Source organism: Phyllostomus hastatus, unplaced genomic scaffold, assembly GCF_019186645.2.
Source record: "Phyllostomus hastatus isolate PE091 unplaced genomic scaffold, TTU_PhHast_1.1 phas_contig_86, whole genome shotgun sequence".
NCBI lineage: Eukaryota > Metazoa > Chordata > Mammalia > Chiroptera > Phyllostomidae > Phyllostomus > Phyllostomus hastatus.
Genome location: NW_025333977.1, coordinates 90855525 through 90868370, shown reverse-complemented (window position 1 = coordinate 90868370; position 12846 = coordinate 90855525). Strand labels below are relative to the sequence as shown.

The 12846-nt window shown below is 40.4% G+C and overlaps 1 protein-coding gene across 1 annotated transcript in view; it reads left to right on the top strand.

Moving 5' to 3' along the window:
- The first annotated feature begins 11721 nt into the window (after nt 1–11721).
- HACD2 (3-hydroxyacyl-CoA dehydratase 2) overlaps nt 11722–12846 on the top strand; it is a 106194-nt gene continuing 105069 nt past the window's right edge. Inside the window, exon 1 of the mRNA XM_045851566.1 lies at nt 11722–11915. Within this exon, the coding sequence (XP_045707522.1) occupies nt 11761–11915 (155 nt within the window). The 5' untranslated portion in view covers nt 11722–11760. The remainder of the gene's footprint in view (nt 11916–12846) is intronic.

The window sequence follows — 12846 nt, the reverse complement described above, 5'->3', positions numbered from 1 at the left end:
TCCTTACAGTAGGCCCTTATTCTTCTGGCACTCAGAGATGCTAAGATGTCAAAAATCCTCTAATAGCCTTCAAGGAACTGATTATATCTGCAGAAACAAAACAAAAATGTGAAAAAGTTACATACTTTTAAATAATGAAAGATGAAAAGGATTATTTAAATTCCACCTACCTCTCAATAAAGGAGCTTAAAAACTGAAAGTACTGTGTGATTGCACAAAAAAAAAATTGCTGTAGCCTCAGGAAAGACTACAACTGCCCTCTTGCTCTAAGGAAAATTTGAACTCCCAGCTCCTAAATACTCTTTTTCATACCCAAAAGAGAAAAGTTCATCTGACTTTATGAGTCTTATTTGCCAATCAAAAGGAAATTTCTCAGGTAAGCTTGACTTTAAACTAATTACACTTAACCTTTACCCCAAAAAGTTTCCTGATTTTTCATTGATATTTACAAAAGTCAATTCACATTGTTTCTGATTACATATTAACCATGGATCAAATAGGGCTCTGCTATGCAGTCTCAGGAAAAGGCTGGATAGATATCTTTTTAAAATTGTCTGGAAAGCTTACAAATGGAGGGTCCTATTTTCTAGAGAACCAGGAGATCAAGAGTTTAGAAAACAGGAAGCTATCATAGTACAGAGAAGGTCCAACTAAACTACTAAAGACAAGCAGAAACACTGTTGCCTTTAAAACCTCTATTAAATGGAGACTCAAGAAATACTTTTTTTAAAACAAAAAGGTATAAACCCTTCAAAGGCAAATTTGGGAGAAGACAGATGAAAAATATCAGAAGTTTGGAAGACGAAAAGTGAATAAATGAGTGGGTAACTAAGTTAGAGCAGAGAAGCTTAAATCTGACTGCCTGTGAAGGAGGAAGCCACTAAGGCAGCAAGTCGGTTTTGCCCTTAAGAACCCCCCCAAAATGTCTTCACTGTTGTGGCTCAGTGGATTGAGCGCTGGCCTGTGAACCAAAGGGTTGCCAGTTTGACTCCTAGTCAGGGCACATGCCTGGGTTGCAGGCCAGGTCCCCAATAGGGGGCGCACAAGAGGCAACCACACATTGATGTTTCTCTCCCTCCCTTCCCCTCTGTCTAAAAATAAATAAATAAAATCTTTTAAAAAAGAAACCCCCAAAAGCCAGAGGGTGGGGGGGTCCAGGTACCTATGACAGGGAGACAGAACAGGGAGACAGAAGGGAATGTAAGGTATCAATTCACTGATGCAAACCAAGGCCTTTAAGGTCAAAGCAGGTCAAAAGGCCAACTAGGAGCTCAAGATAGAGGTAGGAGAGGATAATTAGAAGTTAGGACAGACAAGTATCCCCAACTTGAGGACATCAATCTGAACACATCAGTGGTATCCATGGCCAAGTGCAGAAAAGATCCCGATCCTACAAACATTTGCTTGTTCAAGGTTTTTGAAGACAGATAAGCTTCTTTAAAATTAAATTTGTTGTTCAAGGAGCCAGATTGTTGGACTTTCAACAATGCATCCTCTTTATGAATGTCTTATATTCAATTATTTAAAGCAGAAATTCTGTTAATCTCCATTTAATTCAACTCACTGAACTTAACTACAATTTCCATTTCCTATGTAAAATAAACTGATGCCCACACACTTCTGTTCCCACTGACTGAGTTGTGTATTTACTGAGCAAGTATCAACTGGGTTTGTTCTTAAATTTATTTATGTTAGTTCTACTTGTACTTATATAATTTAATGAAGTATTACATAAACCAACAAAAATGGGGTGCCTCAAAAAGGACTAGTTGTTTCTATGGAAACTCAATTGAGACAAATGGTCATACATGGCAGACTGAACACTTGCATCTCATTTCCTGCCTCCCAAAACCTCACTAAAATAAAACTAGAGGAACAAAAGGCATAAAACACAAGGGCAAAGAATGAGAGAAGTGATACGACACACTTGAGTTGTTGACAAAATTTGCAGTCAAATAACTGGTAATTAGTCTGTTTTCATTTTGTCCACTTTACAAGTGTCCATAGGGAAGAAAGTCTCAAAAGATAAGCTGAGTCCTGCCACAGAACAAGGCAAAAGTGGGGGAATTAGACGCACCCACCCCCCTCTCCTCCTCCATCCCATATGGCCTCTGACAGTCCTTCCTAGCTTGGCAGAAAAGGGGATCTGTTAAAGTTAGCCTAGAGAGGCTGTGGTCTGGTGGGCAACGGACACAACTGAAGGTGGGAGGGAGGAAACTCAGAAAACACAGAGATGCAGGGGGATGAAAGGAGCTACATAATGAACCCTGAAACTCCAGTCATCTCCCACGGTGTGGCTGCCAGAACTCTGACTGCCAGGTAGGACCAGCTCTGTAATTTGCAGGGCCAGTGCCAAACAAAAATGTGGGCTCCTTGTTTAAAAAAGTATTAAAGATTTCAAGGCAGTGAGAGTAGAGCATGAAAACAAGACAGTTCCCTCTGAGTGTGACTGCACAGTTATGCAGCCATGAAGCCAGGCCTGTTGCTGCAGGTTATTTCTGCACATGCAGGAGACTGGAGGGTTTTTTTCTTGGAAAATTAGACAGCCCAGAGAAATGACGGACATATGCAGGAATTTCTCAATAAAACAGTCTGATTCTCATAAACTTGTCAATGAGGCTATTTATGCATTTTGAGGCAATTTTTGTGCACATAAAAGATTATTTACAAACTATTTGGTTTTTAAAATTAATAGTTTACCTATCAATGTTGCAAATTTTAGAACATAGTTCCTACTTAAACTTTTAAATTCAATTTTCAGATCTGATTTGGTAGATTTACAAATCTACCAAAATATAATATTCATTTTTGATGGTTTTTTTTGCTCTAATTCCCTTAAACACTTTAAACTGCCCTCATAAATATAACAAACAGATTTCATTTTCATTTCTTCAATTATAACAAAACTTTCCAAGAAAAGTCCCTAGCAAATACCTTCTCAAGTAAAATATATCTCACAAATAAATTAAATTTATAAACACAATGGGACTTAATTTCTTTTAAATGATGCAATGCTGTTTATAAATTTAGCAAGAGTTAAACTTTGAATCCCAAGTCTAAGTGAGTTACACAATTTATACTCTATTTTTATTTTTTCAAATTATAAGAGAAAGTTTATAAAGTCGCGGAGGTAGAAAAGGTGAGCCAGCTGAGCTGCGTGGACTCAGGAAACAATTACAGAGGCAAAAAGAAGGGTCCTTGGAGCTTGGGAGAAAGTGAAAGGCCAAGAGAGCCTGCCTGGAGGGAGGAGAGGGGAAAAGGCACAGGTTTGCTCCGGAGAGAGAGAGAACGTGCCACAGTTTATACTTTAAACTGGAATCACAGGTTAACCTGTTCTCCAGTATGCCCAAATCTCTTAAACTTTAGAAATACGGACAGTATCAAATAGTTATAACCCACATAAATAAAAGCTTATTATCACCTTCAATACAATAATTGTAAGAGCTGAGAACTACCATTCCAGGTAATGATTAAGTCCTACATATAGCTAGGCAATGCACTTTAGTTTCAAAATCCCAGGCAACACTCAAAATGTAACCCATATTACTGTTGTCTCCCTCCTTTTGTTTGAGCTCCCCACCAAAAATTGCACTCATACCAAAACATCAAAGAATTTATTGATTTTGTAAGGAAGGTAAATAAGGGAGTTCATATTGATCAGTATTTCACTTGAAAAATCCCCCCAGATCTGTCCCTTCTCCTAGGTCTCTTCTCTTTACTCCCCCTGTGCTTTCTTTATCTTTCCTCTCCCTCTTGTCTCCCTCTTTCACAGTGCAGTTTAAGTATATCCAAGATGTTGGGGGCTGGGGGGAGTCACTGATACCTACTCCCATTAGAAGACAGAAAGGGATTCTAGTTTTTGATAAAATTAAAGAAAAAATTTTACTCATAAAACCACTCATTGAAGAAAAAGCAAAATACATATAAACAAAATGAACATTAAAAAACACAAATGTTCTTACTCAACTGAAGATAAACACTAATAATATAATGGTATACCCCTTCTGGATTTTTTCTCTGTAGATATACATACTCATACCTGTTATAAAAATATTACACACACCATGTATAAACCACTTTTTACTTAACATATTCTAAACAACTTCCATGTCTAATGCATCTCTATATTATTATTTCCCCAACTTTTACTGAAAACTTTTTCCAAGCTTAGAGAAAACGTGATAGAACTGTTCAATGAGTACCCTTAAACCCTTCATGTAGAATTACTGCTGGGAGATGATTCACTCTCAACATCTCACTTTTCCACATAGTTCAGATCTTCTGATCAAAAGCATTTACAACCAATTCAAGAATGTTTGTACAAGGAGCTGAAGGGGATCGGAATGTGCCACCCCAAAATATGCCACTTAGGCGTGAGGACTATTTTAAGCTGAAGGCAACTGAGAAACAGCAGATGCAGAAGAAGCTCTCTATCCTCCCTCTGTTTGCCTAAAAGCAGGACATAAATTTCCCTTTGTGAATGTGTTCCCTACCTCTCTCTCATACCAAGGAGGACAGAACAAGTTCCAGTCACCAGGCATGACTCTAAATTTCTCAGCCCAGAGATGCCACCCACACATCACAAACTTTGCTAAAAACAACCCTTATCTCCCATTAGTTTTTACCTTCCCACAACTTACTACCTGCAAAACCCTAAAACCCCTTTCCTCTGTCATTTCTTGACAAATTTATTGCTCTTTGTTAAAATCATACATAAGCCTCCAGGTATGACCACTTCTTTGGGGCTTTCACTTCATTTCTGTGACCCCTCCCCCATAATATACATGAAATAAAACTTTTTCTCCTATTAATTTGTGTTTTGTCATTTCAATTTGCAGGGCCCCAGCTACTGTACCTAAGAGGTTAGAGGAAAAAGGATTTTCCTCTGCTACAGAGCTTTCCAGAGTAGTAAATCTTAAGACACATATCCCTCCCTGAAGATGTCTGAAATACTAAAGACCTCTCCTCTTCCTAGGAGGACTTGCTTACATCCTAGAATAAAGGTTTCTCTCTCTGGAAGGGAGAACAGGCAAGTTATGAGCAGCCATATATAAGATCAAAACTTCCTAATTTTGGGGTGCCTCTGCTATAATGCACCCCACTGCATGTGCAGATGCCATCTGGTATGTTACCGTGGGGTTTGGAAGCCAACATAACATGTTGCTCTGGCTGCTGCTTTTGCCATCCTGACCCCCACTTACACACACACACACACACATTTCTTTTTGCTGAATCATTTGAAAGGACGTTTCCACAGAATCATTTTAATGTCTGAATAGTATCCTATTTTAAGCCTTATCATGATGTAACCTGTGTGTACTACTGGACATTTAGAATGTTTCCAATAGTTTGATATAAATAACATTGTGATGAGCTTTTGTAACAAATTTTTTAAATTAAATTCTTTAAGGTAAATTTCAAGAAGTGTAATTGTTGGGTCAAAGGACATTCATAGTTTGAAGAATGTGGTATATATTGGGTTGGCCAAAAAGTCTGTTTAGTTTTTTTCATAAACTAAAAAACACATTTTTCATTTTCATCAATAACTTTATTGATCTGGATATTTTGAGTATGTCAACTATCTCTCACATCGTAGAAAGCTGACTGTTTTCAATTAATGTCTTGATTTGTTCCCTATCAACTTCAACTGGTCTACCTGACTGTGGAGCATCATCCAGTGAGAAATATCCAACACAAAACTTTGCAAACCACTTTTGAAACCTTGGATCCATCACAGCACCTTCTCCATACACTGCACAAATATTTTGTGTGCGTGTGTGTGTTTCAGTAGCATTTTTACCTTTCTTGAAATACTACAGCATAATATGCTGGAAATGCTGCATATGAAAATATGCAACATTTTCTATCTTCAATATTAAAATAGCTATACAAAGTTTCACCAATTTTGGTGTTTTTTTAACTACACACTAATATGTAGTGTGTAGTCACAATACAATCTAACAAAATTGCTTTGAATGAAGTCAAAGACAACTAAGCACTATTAGAATCATCTTACAGAAAAAAAATAAACAAGCTTTTTCACCAACCTAATATTTCCAAGCTGCCTCCCAGAGAATGTATCAGTCTATACTTTCAGTAGGAAAGTTTAAGAATATCCATGCCTTTATACCTCTGCCACTGTATTATTATAATCTTTGACATTTTGAATAAGCAAAAAGGAGAGCACCTAGCTCATTATTTTAATTAGCATTTGTTAAAAAATGATAGATTTTCATTGGTGTATTTATTAATTACTAACAGGAAGATGTGTGGCCTGAAGCTGTTCGTAGAATGTCATCAAGCACGAAGGCACCTATAATTCAGTCTCTCTCTCCAAAGGGTCTCCTCTCTCTGTATCTACTCAGGTCTCAGTTTCCCCCAAGTTCAAATTCTCAAAAGAAAAATCTGATAGAGTCTATGGGCTAAATGGAAATTTGGAGTGGAACTTAGAGACTAAATTCTATCATCCACCTCTTCTTTCCTCCAGGTTTTTGTACAGTGAACATAGATCACAGCCAAATAGGAATCCAGTGTCAACTGTCTTCATAGTTGGTCAGGCACCCTGAATATACACTTGTAGGGCTCTCTGTTAATGGCCAGATAGAAGATGGCATTGAGGTCACTCCATCAACTCCTTATTTGAAGAGAGCCTGGCCTATAGCACTGGGCTGATCAGAATTACATTCCCCTCCCATTCCCACTCACAGGTGGAGAAACAAGAAAAGAGAAAATGGTGCCTTGAACGGTGGAAGAGCCAGCCTGGACGCCTTTCAATTCAATGATTCTGTGCTCAATCTCTTATCCTGCAGTAAAAACATGGCCCAATGAATTTCATACATCTTAACTAATCATATTACTCTTCCCTCCTCCATGTGGAGACGAGATATTTATTTTTGATATTCCTTGTGATAGGCATTTTCATTTTGGCCACTCAGTATCTAAATACATTTTCTATTTGGAGGGAATTTCAATAACAGAGCTCAAATGTGGGCAAATAGCCTCTTTCCCACTTTCCTTGTCTTTAGAATTTGGGCGTGTGAACTTCCTTCCAAATAGATGCTCCTACCTAAGACCTTGACTCTGGAGAGAGCAACAGAGAGAAACACATGGTTTAGAATCCTTCTAGAAATGATAGAGGAAGCAATAATGGACTCATCCAATGTCCAATGGCAGCCATGCCAATGACAGAAGCTATTGGATACTAACCAGTTTCTTCATATGTATTGATTTGGTCTCTATTTTTGGCTGCCTAATTTCCCATGGTTCCTGTCTATGTTCCAAACCTCATTCATCATCTCTCCCATCAATTCTGTGAGCTATCCAATGTCCTTTCAGCACATTCCTTTTTTATCTAACAAACAAGAATTGGTCTACATCATTTAGGAACCTGGAAATTGTATTAGTACATACCCTGTTTGTGCAGAAGCTGCCCTTTCTATGGAGATAAAAAGGTGAGGGAGAGAGGTGCCTCCTTATCAACTGCTCCTGGGTGGCCAGCTCTAGTCCAGAACTCATTATCCTGACTCTTGTGGTAATCATTTCTTTGTGTTTCTGTATAGTTTTAACCCCTGTGTATGTATCCCTAAACAATTTAATTTCACTTAGCCTTATTTTGAACTTGATGAATGAGCCATACTATGTATATCTTTTTGTGTCTTGCTTTTTTCACTCAGTGTTTATGATATTCATAAACACCAAGTGCTGCAATTTGTTCATTTGCATTGCTGTAAAATATCCCATTGTCAGCATACTTATATATTCTACTGTGGATAGGTGCTGTGTCATATTCAGCATGTGGCTATAATAAGTAACACTGCTTTGAATATTCTGGTACATGTACCTTAGGGGATCTTTAAGGGAATCTACCTGGCAGTAGAATAATAGTCATGGGATATGTGTGTCTTTGACTTTTCTCAGTTAATGACAAACTGTTTTCTAAAGTAAACACATCAACTTATCACCAGCAGTTTTGGGGAGTTTCTGCTATGCTACACTCTCACAAGAAAACGAATTTACAACAGGTAAAAACAACACATGCTGAATTAACATTACCTGCCCTCAAGTATCTTATAGTCCAGCGCTTGGGGAAGAACTACATTCAGGGGATATATGAACACAATTCATACAGTTTCGGGTAAGCCACCACTCCTCCAACTATGGGTATATGATAAAGAACTGGCTAATCAGCATATTTTATCCTCTTTGGCCACAATAATTGGCTCAGTAATATGTGTGTGACACAAACTAATGAGATTACTTTCCAGGACTTTTGTTATAACGAATGGAAAAGAAACAGTTTTTGTTCTGGGGGACTGCTTGATTAAGCAAAAGGAATGTATTGACTTACTTGCTCAAGGATAATGAGATAGCCCACAAAACTGAAGGAAAAGCATCAGGAACTGGAACCAAGATTCCCTCTCCTGTCTGCTTGGTTTCTTTTTAGTAATAATCTGTCTCCACATAAAGGGGAAGATGGTTGTATGGAGCTAGGAGCACATCCTCTTACATTTAACAATCCAGCAAAAAGACAAACACTATGCCCCAGCATCCTTCTATCAACTTCACCAGACCCTGATGAGATCTGCTTCTGCTGTTGAAGTCCTAAGTCTTGAAATAATTATTCTGCTAGAGGACCCATGATTGATTAAGACAATGTCATATTGTCAGGCAGTGTGTCAGACATTGGGGAGGGTTAACAAACACATACAGCTTAAACCACCATCACCAAGAAAAAAACACTATTCCTGTCTAATAAAACTTGTAGTCTAGTTGGGGAGACAAATCACATGAATAAACATAAAATTACTGTGGTATATATCATGAGAACAAGTACATAAAGACCACAGAAGGGAGAATGATTTGCCTTTGCCATGTATAATGTGCATTTTTTGCTCAAATTTTTGAGGGAAAAATAAGGATGTGCATTATACATGGGCAGTACTAATTCCATATCTATATGTTTTTAGTTCTTTTATTTGTTTATGCATTAAAAGTGTAACTCTAGAAAGCAATAATGATATTCATATGTTCAAAAATAAATGCTAAAATTTCTTTATAATATAAAAAACAAGTATCTAAATGTGAATAAATAAGTAATTGAATTTAAAAATTAAAATCATTTTTTCCCTGAAAGTTTGGGCCAAAAATGCCCATGCACATTTTGCACAGGAGCACATGATACATGGCAATATATGGTATTTCAGAAATTCAGGGAAAATTAGGGCTAAAGGTTGTTCTGGGCAGAGGGAATAACATGTTCTAAATCCCTGTGGCAGAAAGAAGCATTGTTCACCTAATATAAAGCAAGTATGGCTAGGGTATGATGTGGGACCAAATACATTGGTAGGGCAAGACCATGCACATTATTATAGCCTACTTTAATTATTTTCCCTTTTTTAAAATGTATTTTTTATTTTTCCCATCACCATTTGTCCCTCTTACACCCTTCACTCCTGGCAATCACCACACTGTCCGTGTTCATAATATACTTTATCTAAAGTGTCACTAAAAGTCACTTAAATATTTTAAGGGGGTGAGGAGGGGAAAGGTAGCAGACATGAACAAATTTGTATTTAGGAAAGATCACTATGACTCTACTGTAGAGAATAGACTGGAGGTGGGCTTAACTGACTGCAAGAAGATACAATGAGTTTTAAGTTGATTTCCAACTAAGAGAGCTTTATGTGTTCCTGCCTCCTACTTTCTTAGGTTATCTGGAAAAGAAAAATCAGTTAAATGAATTGAAGAAGCTTTCAGATGAGTGATCATTTGCTCTGTAAAATGACTCACTTCTTTATTTCTTTTGCAATATTTCCCCCACTGGTCATTGTCTGCAATTTGAGCCCACTCACTTGCTCTTTAAAGAAGTCAGGAAAATAAGGCAACAGGATCTCTACACGATCTGTGGGGCCTTAAAGGATGACACCCAACAATTGTTTAGTTCCTGTGTCTCAATCTCTAGATGTTTTATGGCTCTAAGTACCATTATCCCCATAACTCTCAAATTTATCTCTGTATTTCTTCACTGAATCTCAGTGTCTAATTGTCCACACGACTCCTCCATTTAGATGTCTAATAAAGATTCAAACTCAACACATAAAAACCAAAATTCTTGATTTTTCTTCAAAATCTCTTCTTGTACAACTCAGTTCTTCCAAGTTGCTCACAATATCTCTTTTACTTCACACTCCACATCTAACATATTCACAAATCTTATCATCTCTACTTCTAAAATATATCCAGAATTCAATTCAGTTTTCATGACCTCAATCGCTTCCACTCTGGCCCAAACCTCTATCACTATGGCTTGGATTATTGCAGTAAATTTCTGATTATTACTTTTCACCGCTTAATATATATTTATTTTCATCTGGCTCCCTCTACATAATCTCTAGGAGATCCAGGACTTGTCTCTTTCATTTAGTACCATGAATCCCAGTGTGACCTCCCAGGGGCGCTATAAATACTTGCTGGAATGCGTAAATATTTTATACCACCACATATGCAGTCATTTCTTTAAAGGCATGTTTGGGTGTGTGAAAGTTGATGGTAAGGGAATTTTACAAACTAAAAATACCCTGAGACAAAGCAGTGAGTGGAGAGTGGGATCAACTGGTTGAGGCAGCTTCCACAAGCTGTCCCGGTTTCTCTCAGCATGCAGGTGTTAAATGTAAGCCAACATCTCTCTATTTGGGGGCACTGTGGGTGTAAAGGTTTGCACTCCACACCTGCCCTCAGCCGACCACGTAACAGTCTCGGACACGTCCTGCCTCAGCGACGACCACCCCGTGCGGATTCGGGCTGGAAGGAACACTGGCACACTCTCCAGGCCCTCACAGATGTCACTGGATCCTAGGCCACACGGGTGACTTGAATCGGTTGGTAAAAGCACACTTCTCGCTGACATTCTCCACTGTACTCGTAGTAGCTTAAAATCAAAAAGCAGGAAAGACACCTTCGGAGACTAAATCTTCAACCTGGCTGCCGCTTAAGGATCAGAACGCAGAACGCACCTGGCTGAGGTGCCATTCCCAGGCATTCTCTGACTTGATGGGAATCGAAATCCGCGTCAGTTGCCTGACCCAAAATGGCAGGTTACTCCATTGCTATATACAGGTGAAGATAAGGCTGTTGGAGAAGTCAAAATAAGAACGAAATCATCAAGCTCCGGTAGCTCAGTGGATTGAGCGCGGGCTGCGAACCAAAGTGTCGCAGGTTCGATTCCCAGCCAGGGTACATGCCTGGGTTGCAGGCCATGACCCCCAGCAACCGCACATTGATAATTTCTCCCTCTCTCTCTATCTCCCTCCCTTCCCTCTCTAAAAAAAATAAATAAATAAAATCTTTAAGAAAAAAAAAAAGAACGAAATCATCATTTTCTTCATCCAACACGCAGGCGGAGGTTCTAGAAGAGAGACGAGGCAGAGACGACGAAGCACCCAGCTGGCAGAAACTGCGGGGCTGGCAAAGGTGGCCAAAAGCGACACTAACCTAATCCAAGGTAGCGCCTGCGGTTAATAACGGGAGTGGAAAAGAGGCGGTGATTACCCTGACCCAAGATGGCGGTGGCTGTTGAGGCAAACGACGAGCGGGAGCTCAGGGAGTGTCTTTGCCCTCCTCCAAGATGGCGGCCGCTGTGGGCGCTGTCCCTGGCTCCGCCCCGCGCCCTCAGCCCCGCCTCCTCGTCACTCCCACCGCCTCCTCTGTTACTAGTGGGGGCGGTGCTGCTCTCCCTAGGAGGGCGGGCAGCAGGCACTTGACATGGCGGCAGCATCGGCGACTGCAGCGACCAAAGGGAATGGAGGCGGCGGAGGCCGGGCCGGGGCAAGCGAAGCCAGCGGTTCGCGGAAGAAGAGGGGCCCGGGGCCTTTGGCCACGGCGTACCTGGTCATCTATAATGTGGTGATGACGGCTGGGTGAGACTGGGGCTGGGGGAGGCAGGGAGCCAGCCTGCCTGGTAAGGGGGCTCTGCTGCCGGCGGGGTGGCTGGGTCCGGCCCACCGCGCGCCACGCAGCCGGGACGGCCGGAGACCCGGCACCTGGGCGCTGAGGGCAGCGGAGCACTGAACAGCTCTGGTGCTTGCCCCGGACTCCCACCTGGGCGAGGGCCGAGCAAGTTCCCAGGCAGCGGGTGTTCCCCGAGCTGGAGTTCGGGGCTATTACGGGGTATGGGGGAGGCTGTCCAGGCTCAGGTCCGGGTGGACTGGTCACTGGTTCAGGTCTGGGGGCGGTGTGCAGGGCGCTTCTGCAGCGCGAAGAGCCTGGGCGGCAAGTCACGGATGGCGAGCTGTTTCCCCCAGGGGGAGTGAAGAAAGCTTGACTGCAGAGCGACCATTTATTTAGGCGGCTGTTTTCAAAATGCAGACTGAGCTATGGTCTGAAAGGTTATGGAAAGGCTTTCAAAGTTTTTGACCAGTGGCATGAGCAGAACTGTGCTTTAGATTAGTTTAGACTTTTTTAGGATGCATGGGGATGGGGAAGGCACTGAAGGTGGCCGGCAGAGCTGCTGAGGAGGATGGGAATAGACCCACCAAACGGGTTTACCCTCTCTTGTTCCTCCCTCATGTCAGTTCATTCTTTGTTACAGTGAGTTTTTAGTGCTAGTTTTGATACTGGCTAGATGTGTGACCTTGGATAAATTACTTTATTTCTCTTGGCCTCCGTTTTCCCTCTGCAATACTAAAGAGTCAGGCTTTGGGATCTCCAAGGTTCCTCCAAGTCTTTGATCTATGATTTTTGGTGAGGAGAATCACACGACTATTTATGGTGTATTTTTAAATTTGATTCACATGTAAAACATTTTCCGTAAAATTTTATTATGAAAGTTTCAAACATAAAGGAAACTTG